Here is a 17,889-nt window from a genome sequence, read left to right on the forward strand (position 1 = left end):
AAAGTTAATCAAGTAAATGTGCGGCTCTCCCCCTCGCTTAGTGCGGTAGTAGATGTGTTCCTAAAAATAAGGGGGGGGGGGGGGGGTCGCACAATGCGAAATAGCGGAGCGTGGAGCGAGCGGTCATCCAACCCACAATGCACCGCACGAGACAGCTGCCTGCTGAGTAGCGCTCACTTTACACAAGGCACACAGACGGTACACACACAGTACATATACACAGTACACACGGTACACACACACGGCACACATGGTACACACACAGTACACACGGTATGCACACAGTGCACACACACGGTACACACACAGTACATATACACAGTACACACACCCGGCACACATGGTACACACACACACACTACAGAACACACACAGCGTTGTGCCATGTCCAACCGCATAACCGCATGTGGAGTGAATTCAAACCCGCGCATACTCGACAGCGAAAACTATGAGACGCGAAATCTCACAAAGAGAAATCGCAGATCAGCGATTTCCTGCTCAAACGGAGCATCGGGGCAGTGGTTCTCATCTCCTGTTTGCGGTCCACAAGCCAGTGGTGGAAATTCCACGTTTCTATGGCGGCCGGGCAGGCGAGGATAGCCTATTCGTAACGCTTTGCTCAGTGCTGTTCGCGATTCGGAGACAATGGATTTGGCGGGGCGGTGGTGCTTTAACCCCCCCACACCCACCTCTCTTAATTACCTTTTTTAATATTGCCAACGATTTTTGTCATGTTTTAGTTTTCTCCACATGGCCAACGATTCGCGTGCCCATTTGTGGATGTTCAGCGCCTTGAATACCTTGTAGGAAAGGCGCTTTAGGAATGGCATTTGTCTCTTGATCGTTGTGCGCGTACACGCTACGAACCCGGGGCTTCCCCCTAGGCCAACTCGGCCTCAAACGAGTACCTGGTGCGGCGTGTAAACATTGCCACTAGGGAGACAAAGGCGGCCGGGGGTGGTGTTGCTGGCCACCCCCACCTCTCGTGTGCCGTGCCGGCCTTCATAGGTGCTCGCTTACAGAGAGCACTTGCCCCAATGGCTATTTGGAGATCTTTGGGAGTTTTTTTGTACAGTACACCACGTGCGTCTCTAGGGGGGGGGGTACAGTAGGGTACAGTGGGGTACAGTAGTGGCAGCCCGAGGTTGAGAATCAGGTCCAGCCTGTGCCTCGCCCTGTACACACACCCCACAATCCCACAGCATGCCTCCCCTTCGCCGGCCCATGCACAGACGATGTGTGTCAACGCAGCCGCAAGCAGCAGCAGCAGCAGCGTGGACTATTTTGTTATTTCTCCCCACCACCAACCCACCGTGTCTTGGGTTACAGGTTGTTGGTGACGTGCGGATGGCCAGATTGTCAGTGTCTCTGTTGCTTCCTGCAGCCCTTGCCACCGCTGCTGCTGGTGAACTCAACCATTGGAGTGAACTTGTGTGTCTTGTTACAGCCTGCGGGAGCTGTGGGTGCAGCAACACCGGTGACGATTATCTGAACCGGACCTGGGCCTCCCCTAGGTCGACTCGGCCTCAAATGAGTACCTGGTGCGATGTGTAAACATCGCCACTGGGGAGAGAAAGGCGGCCGGGCGTGGTGCTGGCCACTCCACCCCCTCGTGTGCCGTTCCCGCCCTTCATAGGTGCTACTCGCTAACGGCACTTGCCCCAACAATCTGTTAAGGCTATACGGGGGATCTTTGTCTTTGTTGTGTTCTTTGGGATGTTAAAATTGGGGTCCCTGCTTTTATTGGACAGTGCTCCAGACCCCTCCCCCCCCTACGCATTCTCTCATTTGCTTTGACAAGTGACTCAATAACAACCGCCCGTCGTCAAATGTGGAGTCTCTAGCCAGAGCCAAATTGGCATTGGCTCCGGCAACGTCCCTGGGTCTGCCATGCCCACCACGTGCCTCTTAGCCTCTCTGCGCGGCGCCCTTGCGCTCGTCTGGGCATTCGTCACAAATTTGCGTGTTTTTCTAAGTACACGCTTTTATTTAACTCACTCTGTCTGTTGACCCAAAAACCTATATTATGGTTGCGATGGCCACGTGGTTCAGCAGTTGAGCCAGAGTCTCGCAATCTAAAGGTCACATGGTCAAATTCCGGTTGGGGGTTGACTCGGCCAATCATCCCTCCGTGGTCGATAAAATGATCCCATTCAATTCACTGTAACGTATTGTTCATCGTTATAATTACTATCATCTCCTGCAGATCTTTCCCGGCCTTTGTTCCTCCTGCAAGTGTTTGTGCTCGGGAAATTATAAAGGGAAAGGCGATGATGATTGCTTGTGTTGCAATCGAAACGTCGTATGCTGTTATTTAATGTATTATTTTCTCTTCATACGTGACTTTACCGAAATCACCAAAGAGTAGGCCCTGCAATTGCCTACTCACACCACTGTTGGCAGAAGAGTGAACTGGAGGATATTATTTGAACTCCAGAAAACTCCAGCGGGGATATTCGATCTGCTTTTCCACGCCGGCCACAATTTCCCCCCAGTTCACGCGGCATCTTGATCGACGACTTCACTGTGGCGAAACCCATTTTGATTTGTACTGCTGGGTGCACAGAGATAGACCTGAGAAAGACTGCTGCTTGCATTGTTTCATCTGCCACCAGTCGTAACGTGGCATTCGAAACGGGCCATTTTACTGGATTGCAAATCCATTCGCGCTTACCATTCATTACGCGACAGCTTGGCTCCCTCCGAGACACGGTAGGACTGCGTAAATCGGTGCCGCCTTTTGCTCGCAGCCATGCAACGCCCACACCACCACCTACCCCTCTGGGGCAAGAGCTACCCACGTGGTGTGCTATGCCAACAGGGTTCCGCGTGGCCTGTGACTTCCCCCCTATCCCCCACCACCACCACCATGTAAAGGATGGTTATTTTTAGCGTTCCCGGTGGGTTTTGTCTGGGTAATGTGAGCCCTCTTGTTAATCCCGCGGGGGCTAAAGAGCTTGCCCACGCGTGTCCCGGTTGCTCTAATTGTGACTGCAAGGGTTGGTTGGGTGAGTGGGTCAGGTGAGTGGTGAGTAGCAGCGTCCGCTGCGGTGTGAACGTGGCGGATGGGGGCCCAACGGTGACGCTGCAGAACCGACCCCCCCCCCCTCCGGCTTGTACAGAACAGTCCCCGGGTGGTTTCATGACGTCTGTCCCGGTGTCCCAAAGCATTCGCAAAGAATCGGGATTTTCTCGCAGGTTTAAAATCTTACTACCTGGGGCAGGGGCTGAAAGGGCAGCCCTCCCAGAGCATTGGGTAGAGCTACCCGGGCAGTACCTGGGTAGTGGGTGGGGCTACCTGGGTAGTCGGTGGGGCTACCTGGGCAGTGGGCGGGGTTACCTGGGTAGTGGGTGGGTCTACCTGGGCAGTGGGCGGGGCTACCTGGGCAGTGTGTGGGGCTTCCTGGTCAGTGGGCGGGGCTACCTGGGCAGTGGGCGGGGCTTCTTGGTCAGTGGGCGGGGCTTCCTGGGCAGTGGGTGGGGCTACCTGGGCAGTGGGTGGGGCTACCTGGGTAGTGGGTGGGGCTACCTGGGCAGTGGGTGGGGCTACCTGGGCAGTGGGTGGGGCTACCTGGGCAGTGGGCGGGGCCAATGTTGCAGCACATCTGGCCACTCACTGTCTGGGTGGGGCTGACGGGCAGGTGCCCACCCACTCGCCATGAGGTGCAGCGAGTGCCTCCTGTGTATATAAAAATAAGCGCTTGCTCCAGTCATACCCTTGTTAGAGCGCGATTGTAGGCGAGGTGACAGAAATGGTCACGGTGCTACATGACAGAGCTGGGACAAATCTACGTAGACCACCAGACGAAGTGCGCGGCCCCTTTCATAGGTTAAAAATGAGTCCCGCAATCCCCATCACGTCGTGAGAGAGATCCGTTCATTCCGGATTTCTCGCAGGGCGACAGGGTCGGCCGGGCATCGCCCCCGTTCTAGAGAAGTGGCCCACAGAAGCGAGAGAGGCCGCGGTACGAACCCACGACGCCGCGGCGGCGGCGTCAACGGCCTCGCCGCAGTTGCCCGCAGACGACGGACATGGGACACAACGCGGCGAACTCGAAACACCGTCGCCCCCCCACATCCCCACCGCATCCGAGTGCCGCCCTTCTTGCCGAGTTGCCCGAGTGTCGCGGAGTTGTTGCCATGCGACGCGTGAGGAGCGGGAGTTTGTTTGTTTCATCTACGCAGCTGGCTCTTAGGGCGCACAGAAGGGGCTTCGGTGATTGGGGTGGCGGCGGTGAGCTGTCCGATGACGTTACAAAGATGTCACTTTAGGCTGGCAAGCCGGGCAAAGCTGTTTGAACGTTTGGGCCGATGCGTCCTTGTATTGCTTAGCACGAGCGCAACGACTTTACGAGAATAAGCAGTCTCATCATTATTGTCATTATCTGAATCCCGTAACGGATGTTGTTAATGTCACGGTAATTAGCTGGAGGTGGCGAGATGTTAACTACCTCGTCTGGTTTACAGGAGGTTCGTGGGTTTGATCCCGACCCTGACGCCTGAATGTTTGGAGTTTGCCTGTTCTCTCTCCCCGTGGTCACATGGGTTTTTATCCGGGCCCTCCGGTTTTTCCCACCACATTTGGAAACGCGCGTTTAGACTATTTGGCTGCTATAAATTTCCACCTGATAAGCCACTTCGTTGAGCATTTGTGGCCAAGTCTCTTCTGAAAAAGCTACATAGCTCAGTGGGCCTTACCTGGTCAATTAAAAATAGTTTATGGTTTTAGTTAGTTGAGTAATGATGCAGCACTCTCCTCCGTCCATCGCGGGGTGTTGTAATCGCCATGGTGAATGCAGCGTCTCTCGTGGGCCACAGGTGGGCGGCTGGCGCTCGCCCACTCCTTGCGGTGGCGCTACCTGCTGTCACGTTGTGTCCGTGTCACCTTCAACACACAACCAATTCCGTCGTCAAGGGCGAATTTGACGTCGTTTTTTCGTATTTGGTGCAATCGGCAGAGCCAAATGATGACAAAAGGGCCCCCTTTTGTGGTCAGAAACCCATCGGACGAGGTCTTCGAGTGAACCAGCTCAACATATCAGAATCTTTATTTATCCCGGAGAAATCTATTTTTGCAAAGTATAGGAAAGGTAAGGAAATCACTATAAATAAACTTAAACGAAACACATTTTTCTTTTCAGGTAAAGCCCTCTGAGCTATTCATTATTTTTCAGTAGCGCCTAACGAAAGAAGACTCCAATTTGTTTGACCCGGGAAAGCCTCACCGAGTCTCAAGACTCTGTCAGGGAAGGATCCTGCCAAGCTTTTACAATCGGGCGGCTGAAAAATTACCCGCGAATTATACTGTCATGTGTCAATCCCAAGTTGAGAAATTGAATTGTCTGAGACGATATTGAAGGTGTACCGAGTTGCCCCGAGGCATTTAAGCGGGCGCCATACACGTGCAGAGATGATTCTTGTTGTTGTTATCGTCGTTGTTGGTATATTCCTTGATGGTCCCCACGCTGCAGCTACGGTGCTCCGGGAGTGGAGTTCACCGGGCTGCACCACGACATCGCCATCGTCACACAGCTCCACTTCCTGCCAGGACAGGTGCCTCTCCTTCCCTCCCTCCAATTACCTCCCCCACCCCCCGCTCCCTCCCCCACCCCCCGCTCCCTCCCCCCCCACTCCCCCCCCCCCCCGCTCCCTCTCTCCACCTCCGCTCCCTCCCCTCTGCTCCTTTCACCTCCCCTCCCTTCCCATCTCCCTCGCCATCTCATCCCATCTCCTCTATCCCCTCCCACCCCCTCCCATCTTATCCTCTCCCCCCTCCTTCCTTCTCCCTCCCCCTCTCCTCCCCTGCTTCCCTCTCCCCCTCCCTTCACTCCCTCCCCTTCCATCCTACAACATCTGTTCTGGGCTGTTGTAGGCGTGGGAGAAACATTGAAAAATAGGCCCATAACTCATGATTGAGATTTAAATATTAAAATTATTGGGGGAAGTGCAATGCAGATTTCTATAGCAATAAAAGATCGATATATGCCCTTGGAATCGGACCGCCTCTCAGTGTATTTCTTTTGCTCATCTCTCTCTAATGCATGTGGCACATGTCTCTGTGTGTGTGTCTTTGTTTCAGGGGAGCGGTAGTGTTTAGCGCACTGCAAAACCTGGTGACCAGAATTGAATTTACCCTCACGACCAATAACAGCGGCCGGTCCTGGGCCTCCCATAGGTCGACTCGGCCTCAAATGAGTACCTGGTGCGATGTATAAAAACATCTCCACAAGGGAGACAAAAGCACCCAGGAGTGGTGCTGGCCACCGGCCCCCCCTTGCGTGCCGTACCGGCCTTCATAGGTGCTCGCTAATAGCACTTTCCCCACAGCCTGTTAAGGCTACACGGGGGATATTGGTCCCTGTTTTTCTCAGGGGAGCGCTAGTGTGGTGGTTGGCGCACTGCGCCGCAAACCTGGTGACCAGAGTTCGACTTACTGTCACGATCAATAACAGCGGCCGGTCCTGGGCCTCTCATAGGTCGACTCAGCCATAAATGGGGTATCTTGTGCAAGTGTGTAAACATCGGGAAGACAAAGGCGGCCGGGAGGCGGTGTTGTCCACACCGCCCACCTCACGTGGCCTTCATCGGTGCTCGTCAACAGCACTTGCCCCAGTGGTCTGTTAAGAGGCTTCACGGGGGATCTTTGTCTTTGGTGTCAGGCGCGCGTGGTCTCTCTGCTGGACGACGGCTCGCTGCACCTCTGGGAGATCGTGGAGAAGGACGGATACTCGACGCTCACCGAAGTCCAGGCTTTCACCATCCCGAGCCGGCCAGGGTCTGAACAACATCCAAAGTACAAAACCCCGTACCTTGTCCCCCGGCACGCCCCCCCCCCCGTGCCTGCTCCACCGGGTCGTGCTCGAGAACGCCACCTGCCCCCTCCGCCTTGAGGCAACCGCTGGCAGGGCACGGCTGGGAGGCGACGTCATCGTCAAACGGAAGGGTCAAAGGTCCTCGTCGTCATCATTGTCGTCATCGTCGGGTCTAGCGGCCGCCACAGTTGCACACCGCCACACCCCGTTCATTATTGATCGGCGGCATTAATTACCTAAACCGCCAATGTGCAATGATTGATTTGGCCAAGATAAAAAAAACACAATTACTCACAAGGCTTCTCTAAAACTATAAATAAAAGCTGCCAAGTGTTTTAGTTTTTTCTTCGGTAAAGACGCTATCTCGTTCGATCAATGTTTCCGTAATAAAATCGTAATTTATTCACTAGCTCCCCCCCCCCACCGAGCCACGAAGTTGCGTCTTGAGGGAGAGTATAAAAAACTGCTAAATTTGAGCGACTCCGTAAACGAACGAACAAGCGCGAGCAAACTCGGACGTAACATAAATACCAACGCATCCAACGATAACGTCGCTCCCGGCGCAAGCAGGCGACGACGTTTTTGGTGCCCGGGCCTCTGCCATCGTAGCAGGGAGCGATAAATTGGGTCTGTTACGTCCGCAGCGCTGGCTTGCTGCGCGTTGAATCGATTGCCGTCTCCGCTAAATGGATTGTTTCCCCCCCCCCATCCTGGCTGCTCTGGGGGGCGACGAGTCGTGCATGCCGTTCTCTGCTCTCACACCTAGATCGTGGCTCTTTGGGTTATGGGTCACTGAGTCGTGGGTCGTTGGTCAGTCATCGCTGCTCGTGGTGGTGGTGGTGCCGCTTGCTTTGTTTAGCGCCGAGGAGCTCACGTCAGCTGTCCTGCCACCTTGCCTCAATGCTGGGAGCTGGGTCGCGCAATGGTGTTTTTGCATGATTCTCGTCGTCGTCGTCGTCGTCGTTATGATGGCGATGGCCACGATGATAATGATGGTGTGCTTCATCTCACAGCGAACGCTTCAGGTGTCTATGGGTGACGGTTCTAATGGCTAACTCGATTGCTGTTTTTTTTACTTGAATCCTCCTCTTCGTCTTTCGTACGGCTGATGCAGATGCAGAGCGACAACTGCAATTTTACATTCCCGTGGTTTAATTTTAATGCGAATTTGCAGACTGCGATCGTGTTGTTGCAGCAGTGTTCTCTGTGGAGGTGGCCCAGAGGTCGGGGAAGCTGAGCCGGCAACGCTGAACCCCCGGGTTCGAATCCAGGTTGCGGCCACTGCCTGTGATTTAAACCGGGTTCTCAAGCCTAGCGAGTTGAAGTGTTTTGCGTTGATGGTCTCAGCCCGGTCACCAAATGACTGCGCGTACAAAAAAAGCACTTTTCAAAAAAATGTGGTTCTACGCTTGACGTGGCTAAATTTGCAGCCGTTAAAACACGAGTTTTACTGTCGTGCGATGAACATTACTCGCATATGCAGAGAGAGCAGGAACAGTGCTTCCCTCTACTGCGTGTGGGGCCGCGAATCGATTGAAGAAGGGATCTCCGAGCGAGCTCTCCGATATCCGCTTCCGTGGGCCGTCTTCTTAACTCTAAATCAGGGTCACGCTGCTTTCCGCGGTGGGGTCACGCACGCGCGATGCAAGGGTTGGGGTCACGCACGCGTGGAAAAAATATCACGGGGGTGTTAACTTCACGCGACCCTCCGCCGTCGAGCAAACGCATTCTGCGGTGGATGAGCTCTCTCTCTCTCTCTGTTCGGCCAGACGTCAAATTCAAGAGCAAAAGGGAAGAAAAAAAACGATGCCGATCCAGTTTTTTTTTTTCCCCTCGAGCTCAAAAGAAAGCCTGAAGTAGCTGGTGCTCATTCTCCATCCACGGTCACCATGAGCGGTGGAAATTCCACATTCCCGTAACGAGCGCCGGTCTCTCAGAGACGGTCACTGTTTGACTTCCCGCAAAGTGGTACTTATTTTTTTTGGACCTCAAAGGGATGATGATGATGATGGAGCAGAATTGACCACCCCCTTCTCCAATCAGGATTTAAACTCGTCACCGTTTGATGTTGAGTGTTGCGCTCTGCTGTAGCACCATCTGGTGTGCTGGGCTCGGTAGAAACGGTCAAAGGTGCAGCCCTGCAATTGCTTGCTCACGTCACTGCTGCTAGAAGCCACCACCACCCCACCTCCTCACCCCCACCCCCCCCTCCCCCCCCATGAAGCCGATTTGTCACTCCACTGCTGGATGAGGGCCTCCCCCCGTTCTATGATTTGTGGAGATTATTGGACCACACTTTGCCTCACTGGTCAGTGCGGGTTGGTGAACACACGGCGTTACGCAGGTGGGAGCATAGAAGTACAGTGCAGTATTTTGCCGCACTCTTCTACGACGCAACCCCGCAAAGGGGGCGCCTGTGATAATGTTGCTCGCTAGCGGCACATTTCCGGGTGTTTTTGGGGGTTTGCGACAGGGGCTTAACGTGATCCGGATCTATCCAGGTGGGCGACACCCGGCACACCACATCCGGTATACATCTCGCTAGGGTTACTTGTCGTGCGCCACCCCCACCCACTGCTCCAGTTGACCGGCGGGCCGCAAAAAAAATTTCGACGACAAGTTAAACCCCAATAAAATAATATAATAAAATAACGCAAGCAGCCGTCCTCAGGTGAAGAAGACCAGGTCTGTCGGGGAGACAGCGTCTGAATGAATTCATTCATGTGGCCGAAACGTCGTGAGAATTATTTTATCATGTTTTATTTGTATTATTTTATTACTTCCCTTCTACGTGACTTTACCGAAAGAACCAAGAAGATGAATCCCTGCAGTCACGAAAGCTTTAATTCGAAATTTAAGTTAAACCTCTGTCTGCCGGTCATTGGCGCGGTGGGCGTGCGGCCTCGGAGCTCTCTGCGGCTGTCGTCGCTGCGTCAGCCTTGGTTGACTCGGCCTGAAATGAAGTACTCAAGCGTCCAGAGCGAGACAAAAATTGCGGCCGGGCGTGGCGCTGGCCCCCACATTCAGTTGCCCCCTGGCCCCGCCCCACGTGTGCCCGAGTCTTAGTAGGTGCTCGCTAACAGCACTTTCCCCAACAGTCTGTGTCAGCTATATGGGCTGGGAGGGGGGCGGGGGGTTGGTAGTATATATATGTGTGTGTCTTTATGCTCGTGCGACTGTACATCAGTCGTTAAAGGAGAGACTTTGATCCTTGTGCGATTGGCAATCCCTCATTCTAAATCCTGTCAGTTGGGAGTTGGGGCATGGTTTTACAGCAGGTTTATGTTGTCTCAACTGCAGTTCTTGTGGCATGCGCGCCTGCGCGTGCGTGTGTGTGTAGCAGAAGTGTAGTGGTTAGCGCGCATTTTGTTACGAACCCCCAAGGAGATCGATTCCCACTCACGGCCCTGACTGGTAACGATTACAATTATCTGAACTGGTTTTGGTTCTCCCCTAGGTCGACTCAGCCTCAAATGAGTACCTGGTTGCGGTGTGTAAACATCGCCGCTAGGGAGACAAAGGCGGCCGGGCGTGGTGCTGGCCACCCACCCCCTCGTGTACCGTTCCGGCCTCCATAGGTGCTCGCTAACAGCACTTGCCCCTACAGTCTGTCAAGGCTATACGGGGGGGATCTTTGTATCTTTGTTTTGCACGTGTGTTCACGTGCGTGTCGTGTGTCTGCGTGCGGCGCGTTGTTTTTCTAGCGCTCCGCCCAGCCTGGCGCGCGTCACGGTGCTGTCGGCGAGCGTGGCGGGCGACCGCCTCTACGTGGGCACCGAGGGCGGCGGCGTGAGCCAGCTCGAGCTGCCCGCCATGCGCCTCCTCGACGACCTGACGCTCACGCAGGAGGACCTGCTGCACGGGTCAGCGTCGCGCTCGCCTTGTCGGGAAATCGTTGTCAGCGTCTGCCGGTGCCATGTAGCGCCAGCAGCGGCAGTACCAGTAGCACCAATAGCACTCGCACTGGTAGCAGCCGCTGCACTAGCAGCAGCATTGGGAGTACCAGCAGCATCAGTAGCACCAGCAGCACCAGCAGCAGGAGTAGTACCAGCTGCGGTAGCACCAGCAGCAGCGCCAGTAGTAGCATCAGCATTAGCAGCAGCGCCAGCTGCAGCTGCAGCTGCACCACCTGCAGCAGCACTAGCAGCAGCGCCAGCAGCAGCAGAGTGCAGGTAACATTGGTGACCGCGCCTGTGCCGCAGAGTACCGGACGAGTACCGCGGCGGCAAGGCGCTGGGCCCCATCGAGGCGGTGCAGGAGCACCCGCGGGACCCCCACCGCCTCCTCGTGGGCTTCAGCCGCGGCCTCATGCTGCTGTGGGACCAGGCGACGCGCCGCATGCTCCGCTGCTTCCCCACGGCGCAGGCAAGGAGGGACGCCCGGTGTGACATCTGGGGGCGGGGGGGGAGGGTGGAGAGATGTTCAAGTCTGCAGGATGGTCGTGGGTTCGATCTCGAGTCTGCGTCACTCTCCCTCTCTCTCTCTCCCCGTGGTCACGTGGATTTTTCTACGGGTGCTCCGGGTTTTCCCCTCCACATCTAGAATCGACATCGTGTGTTTATAGGGTGTTTTGGCTGCTATAAATGTCCACGTGATAAGCCACTTGGTCATTTGTTGCCAGGTCACTTCTGAAAAAGAGCTATCTAGCTCGCTGGGCCTTACCTGGTAAAATAACAAATAGTTTAGTTTTAAGAGTTAATATCAATAAAATGCTAATTATTGGGGCTTAGGGGGTGTGGGTTGGCAGGCAATCTGAATCTTTATTTAGACTGTAAAAATCCGTTTGCCCCCATCACACCCCCCCTCCCTCCCTCTTGGATCCACCAATACTTGCAGAGGCCTTCATCCAGCAGTGGATTGACCGTGGGCAGATGAACTTGAGTGGTGAACGAATTTTGTCGGGGAGGGGGGGGGGTGGAGACAGGGGGGGGCGGAGGTGTGGGTGGACAGTAATTCAAGCTCCCCGCTGAGCTAAGACCTGTGTATCTGTGGGCCGCTTTGCAGTAAAAACACATTTGTTGCGGGCACACGGATGACGTTGGGGGGGGGGGTGGGGGTTGAGACGCACCCGCGCCAAACCCGTCCTGCGGAAGGCGCGCCGTTCCCTAATTAACGCTCGTTAGTGACGGCTTTGTTTTTAGGCTTGCGGTGTGAGTGGAATGCGCTTTCCACGCGCGGAATGTGTGCGTCCCTAATTGGCGCTGGAATCTGACGTTGTTTTCGAAAGCTCCAGAGGTGAGGAGAGAGGTGAGGGGGGAGAGAGGCCGTTGATCTTTCGCTGGGGCCCAGACCAGCATTCGCATGGCCTACGCGCGCTGCCCTCCCAGCCGGCCCTTGACTCAGAAACATCGACATCATCATCGTAATCATCATCCTCATCATCATTGTAATCAGCCATGGTCAATCCACTAAAGGGTTTCACAGGGACACATCCCAAGTGGTTTAACCAACAACTGGTGAGAGGACACACACGTGTTGACCCGAGTTCGATTCCCGCTCATGGCCAGCACCAGTGACGATTATCGGAACCGGTCCTGGGATCCACCCCGAGGTCGATTCGGCCTCAAATGAGTACCTGGTGCGGTGTGTAAACATCGTCACTGGGGAGACAAAAGTGGTCGGGCGTGGTGCTGGCCACCCACCCCCATCGTGTGCCTTGCCGACCTTCAAGAGATGTGCTGCTCGCTAACAACACTTGTATCCAAAAGTCTGTTAAGGCTACACGGGAGATCTTTGTCTTCGTGTGTGTGTGTGCGCGCCGGGGGGCGAGCAGCAGCTGGAGAGCGTGACCTGGCAGAGGAACGGAACGCAGTTCGTGAGCTCGCACAACGACGGCAGCTACCGCGTCTGGCACACGGGCAGCAGCAGCTCGGAGGAGGAGGACGGCGAGGGGGGGCACAAGATCCCCTACGGTGGGGCACACGCATCTGCTGCCACGGCGGCGTAGCGCACTGCACACACACACACGGGCGTAGCACACTGCATACACACACACACACAGGCGTAGCACACTGCACACGCACACACGGGCGTAGCACACTGCACACACACACACACAGGTGTAGCACACTGCATACACACACACACACAGGCGTAGCACACTGCACACGCACACACGGGCGTAGCACACTGCACACACACACACAGGCGTAGCACACTGCATACACACACACACACAGGCGTAGCACACTGCATACACACACACACAGGCGTAGCACACTGCATACACACACACACACAGGCGTAGCACACTGCATACATACGTACACTGGGCATAAGCACTCTACATACACTGGCATGCAGGCATAGCGCGCTACATACACACGCAGGCATAGCACGCTACATACACACGCAGGCATAGCATGCTACATACACACGCAGGCATAGCATGCTACATACACACGCAGGCATAGCATGCTACATACACACGCAGGCATAGCATGCTACATACACACACAGGCATAGTACGCTACATACACACGCAGGCATAGCATGCTACATACACACACAGGCATAGCACGCTACATACACACGCAGGCATAGCATGCTACATACACACACAGGCATAGCACGCTACATACACACGCAGGCATAGCATGCTACATACACACGCAGGCATAGCATGCTACATACACACACAGGCATAGCATGCTATGTGCACTAGCATGCAGCCATAGCACACTAAAAAACTAAACAAAGATCCCCCATGGAGCCTTAACAGACTGTAAGGACAAGTGCTGTTTGCGAGCACCGATGGAGGCTGGCACAGCACACGAGGGGGTGGGTGGCCAGCACCACGCCCGGCCGCCTTTGTCTTCCCAGTGGCGATGTTTGCACCGCACTAGATACTCATTTTCGGCTTAGTCGACCTAGGGGAGGCCCCGGACTGGTTCATTTGCCGCTGATGTTGGCCGTGAGCGGGAATCGAACTCGGGTCACCGGGTTCGTGGCGCGCAGTGCGCTAACCGCTAAACACATCAATACACACACAGGCATAGCACACTACACACACACAAGCATAGCATGCTACGTGCACTAGCATGCAGACATAGCACAACACAGGCGCAGCACTTGAACAGATCGTGTATTTAATGTTGCCGTGCCTGTGTGTATGTGTTTTACGCGTTGTGGGGAGCGGTAGTGTAGCGGTTAGCGCGCTGCGCTATGAACCCAGCGACACGGGTTCGATTCCCGCTCACGGCCGACACCAGTGACGATTATCTGAACTGGTCCTGGGCCTCCCCTAGGTCGACTCAGCCTCAAATGACTTTCTGGTGTGGTGTGTAAACATCGCCACTAGGGAGACAAAGGCAGTCGGGCGTGGTGCTGGCCACCCACCCCCTCGTGGACCGTTCCGGCCTTCATAGGTGCTCGCTAACAGCACTTGCCCCTACAGTCTGTTAAGGCTATACGGGGGAATCTTTGTTGTTGTTTTACGCGTCGGGGTGCAAGTGAAACACGCGGCCTTTTGTTTTACCTCTCCCTCGTGATTTCCATGCTGCTTCTGTTGCTGTTGCCACCGTCAGGGCCCTACCCCTGCAAAGCCATCAACAAGATCCAGTGGCTGCTAACGAGAGGGTGAGTGACCCCCCCCCCTCACCACCACCACCCCCCCTCACCACCACCACCCCCACTGCTTTCACGCTTGAACGGAAAACAAACGCACCGGTCATCTTGTAACAGCAGCGTGCGCACGATGCTCTTGGGATGAAAGTTCTGTTTTCTTTTTTTATCTTATCCCAACCGACTTTGCGATTTCGTTATATTATTCGGATAAGTTCCGTGTAGAGCGCACGGCTTGTGAATCTGGCTGTTTGAGTGACCGATTGCCCGCGGATTATCGGTTCAGGTTACTCGGCCAACCGGATGGCACGCAAAATAGTTGCCGGTCGGACGCGGGAGGTGGTGTCTCACGGGGCTTTGACGATATCATCGGCCACGCGATGGTTCCGCGTGGCTCGTAGGGGATTTCCTGCCTTCATGTTGGGGCGGTCGCCGTGATTAAAAGGGCCCCGAGGAATCGACCGCAACAAAAGTAGTCAATCGTCGGCTAATAATCCCAGCCGTAGTTCCATTCATCTCGAATGAAAGTTACTTGGAAAACCAAGAGGGGTAAGCGAGAAACTGTATATATACACATCCCTGCCAGAAAAATATCCTGCTCGCGAACATGTATCATGTAGATTTAAAGCTTTCGTGACTGCAAGGATTCATATTCTTAGTTTTTTTGGTAAAGTCACGTAGGTAAAAAAATTAAATTTTTATTAATAAAAGTAAAATTAAAATAAAATTAAAAAATCACGACGTTTCGGAGGCAACACAAGCTTCCGTCTTCAGGTGGAACCGTCACAGCACGATTGCTGTATCAAGTGATACAAGTGATACAGCTATCGTGCTGTGATGGTTCCACCTGAAAACGGAGGCTTGTGTTGCCTCCAAAACGTCGTGATTTTTATTTTATTTTTATTTTACTTTTATTAATTTTAATTTTTTACCTACGTGACTTTACCGAAAAAACTAAGAATATGTATCATGTATGTGTGCTTTCATCATCATTATCATCATCATCATCACTACGATCAATGGGCAGATAGCCCGAAGTTGTCCACTGCACATTTCCTCACTTGTTTCCACTTTCCTCTGTCCTGTGCCAATATGCTCAAGTAGTGCCACATCTTTCTGGCACCGATCTCTTGTGATGTTGTCATCAAGCCACTCATTGGTTAGGGCTTCCTCTCTTTTCAGTTCCTTCCGTTTATCCAAACAACACACTGGAAATTTTCCTCTTGTCCTCCGTCCTACATATGTGTGTGTGTACAAATAGTGGCAGTTTCCTTATAAGAGAAATAAATGTCTTTTGCCTACAGTGAATACATTTAAAATGGAAATTCGCAGCACTTGATGGCATCAGCCTCCTTGCGACGACGATAATTTGCGAAAGAAAAACAAAAAAGTATAACCCGTAAAAACAAAGTTTTTCACTATAAATCCTTTATATGCATGGCGGCTAGAGTCCTCTCGTCCTCTGGCTTGAAATGGCTGCCACCTATGGGTCAGATGATTGTCTGCCAGCATTAAACAATTGGTAATTAAATATTTAAAAAAATTTCCCTAAACAGGAAAACACGAAAATGCATTGTCACGCACAACGAGTCTGTGTGCAAAATGTCAGCTCAATTGGATCACGGGAAGTGGGTTAAAAAACGACCGAAAGATTTGCACGGTCCTAAGCAAGCAAGCGAACTTAATATAAAGGATTTAAAAACGAGCGACACGATGATCGCAGATCACACGGCGCACCGCTCGCCGTGTCACTCCGGGCGACCTCGGCAACACCGGGGGGGGTGGGGGAGCGGTTATCCCCCCTTGAGCTCAACTCTGTCTCTCTCTCGGCAGGGATCCGTACATCGTGCTGAGTGGCGGCATGCCGCGTGCCAGCTACGGAGACCGCCACAGCGTCACCGTGATCCACGGCACCAGGCACGTCGCCTTCGACTTCACGTCCCGCGTCATCGACTTCTTCACCGTCTGTAACGAGGCTCCCGACAGCGGTGAGTTGGGTGGGTGGCGGGTGGGGGGCTGTGGGAGGCGGGGCTGTTGGGGGGGGGGGCTGTGGGGGTGGGGTAAGGAAGGTGGCTAATCATAACCGGTTTATCTACAGCATTGAAAAAAAAACCAGGAGAGAAACTGGTTACGGGTTATGGTCTAGGGTAGACTGGCAGAAGGGGGGGGCGGGTGATGTACAAAGTCCACACACTCAATACAGTCGCACTGATACACAGCAAACAAACAAAGATCCCCCGTATAGCCTTGACAGACTGTAGGAGCAAGTGCTGTTAGCGAGCACCTATCAGAGCCGGCACGGCACACGAGGGGGTGGGGTTGACAGGACCGCGCCCGACCACCTTTGTTTCGACAATGGCGATGTTGACTACACACCGCTACACCAGTTACTCATTTGAGGCTGAGCCGATCTGGGGTAGGCCCAGGGCCGGTTCAGATAATCGTCACTGGTGTTGGTGGTGGCCGTGAGCAGGAATCGAACTCCATGGGTCGCCGAGCTCATAGTCCGATGCACCAACCGCTCTACACTGCCGCCTACCGCTGTACTACCAACTGCTGTACTACCGCACCCTAAACGTACATATGTTCACACAAACTCTCACACAAGCTCGCTCACACTCTGCAGAACAGGGGGAGAACTTAGAAACTCCACGCGGGAAGGGCGCCCGAGGTCACGAACCGAACTCGTGGCCCCTTCTCGCGGTGAGGCACGAGTTTTTTTTTGTCACCACCAATGCGCGCCAAACGAAAACGGACAAAACCCGCCGGACTAAGACGGGGGCGGCGCGCTGGCGCTCGTGCGCGTGTGCAGAGTACGACGCGCCGCAGGCCCTCATCGTGCTGGTGGAGGAGGAGCTGGTGGCCATCGACCTGCGCTCGGAATCCTGGGCCCCGATCCCGCCCCCGTACCTGGCGTCGCTGCACTCGTCCGCCATCACCTGCTCGCACCACGTCTCCGCCGTGCCGCTCAAGATCTGGGAGCGCATCGCGCGCTGCGGACGCAAGCAGGAGGACGAGAAGAACAAGTCGCACGCCGTGAGTCCGCCGACGAACGCGCGCCAGGCCTCGCCCGTGCCCTCTCGACTGCTTCGACCTCCGCCCCTTGCGCCGCTGGCACTTTGCTTTGTCGCGCCAACGCCGAGAGGGGAGGCTCCGGAGGATCTCCTCTGCGGCGTGCGTGGCCTACTCTTGCAAGCTCGAGCCTACCGTAAATCACGTGGCTTTTGCGTGGCCACCCCCAACCCATTCTGAATCCCCTCACCTCTCATTTACATATCTCTATCGCTCTATATCAGCTCAAGCCTCCGTCTGTGTGTTAGTCTATAGGTGTGTGTGAGTCCCTGTGTGAGTCTAGAGGTCTCGGTGTGAGTGGATGGGTTTTTATTCGAGTGGATCGGTCTCAGAGTCTATGAGTATCTACGCAGGACCTATAGGTTCACACGCAGCTGGAAGCTTCTGATTGCAAGCCGCTCACCGTACCACTGACCAGTTCTACTTCACGAGATATAAAGAA

General features: G+C 54.3%; 1 protein-coding gene across 5 annotated transcripts in view; it reads left to right on the plus strand.

Moving 5' to 3' along the window:
* LOC144944518 (lethal(2) giant larvae protein homolog 1-like) overlaps nucleotides 1-17,889 on the plus strand; it is a 66,272-nt gene that overhangs the window by 32,958 nt on the left and 15,425 nt on the right. For 3 of the 5 annotated variants that reach the window (XM_078872730.1, XM_078872729.1, XM_078872732.1), the window contains exons 4-11: nucleotides 5,472-5,553; nucleotides 6,660-6,793; nucleotides 10,517-10,675; nucleotides 11,015-11,177; nucleotides 12,586-12,724; nucleotides 14,339-14,390; nucleotides 16,209-16,363; nucleotides 17,188-17,411. In XM_078872730.1, coding sequence (XP_078728856.1) covers nucleotides 5,472-5,553; nucleotides 6,660-6,793; nucleotides 10,517-10,675; nucleotides 11,015-11,177; nucleotides 12,586-12,724; nucleotides 14,339-14,390; nucleotides 16,209-16,363; nucleotides 17,188-17,411 — 1,108 coding nt within the window. The remainder of the gene's footprint in view (nucleotides 1-5,471; nucleotides 5,554-6,659; nucleotides 6,794-10,516; nucleotides 10,676-11,014; nucleotides 11,178-12,585; nucleotides 12,725-14,338; nucleotides 14,391-16,208; nucleotides 16,364-17,187; nucleotides 17,412-17,889) is intronic. The other 2 variants (XM_078872731.1, XM_078872733.1) reach the window with 1 other exon arrangement.

Source organism: Lampetra fluviatilis, chromosome 35, assembly GCF_964198595.1.
Source record: "Lampetra fluviatilis chromosome 35, kcLamFluv1.1, whole genome shotgun sequence".
Classification (NCBI taxonomy): domain Eukaryota; kingdom Metazoa; phylum Chordata; class Hyperoartia; order Petromyzontiformes; family Petromyzontidae; genus Lampetra; species Lampetra fluviatilis.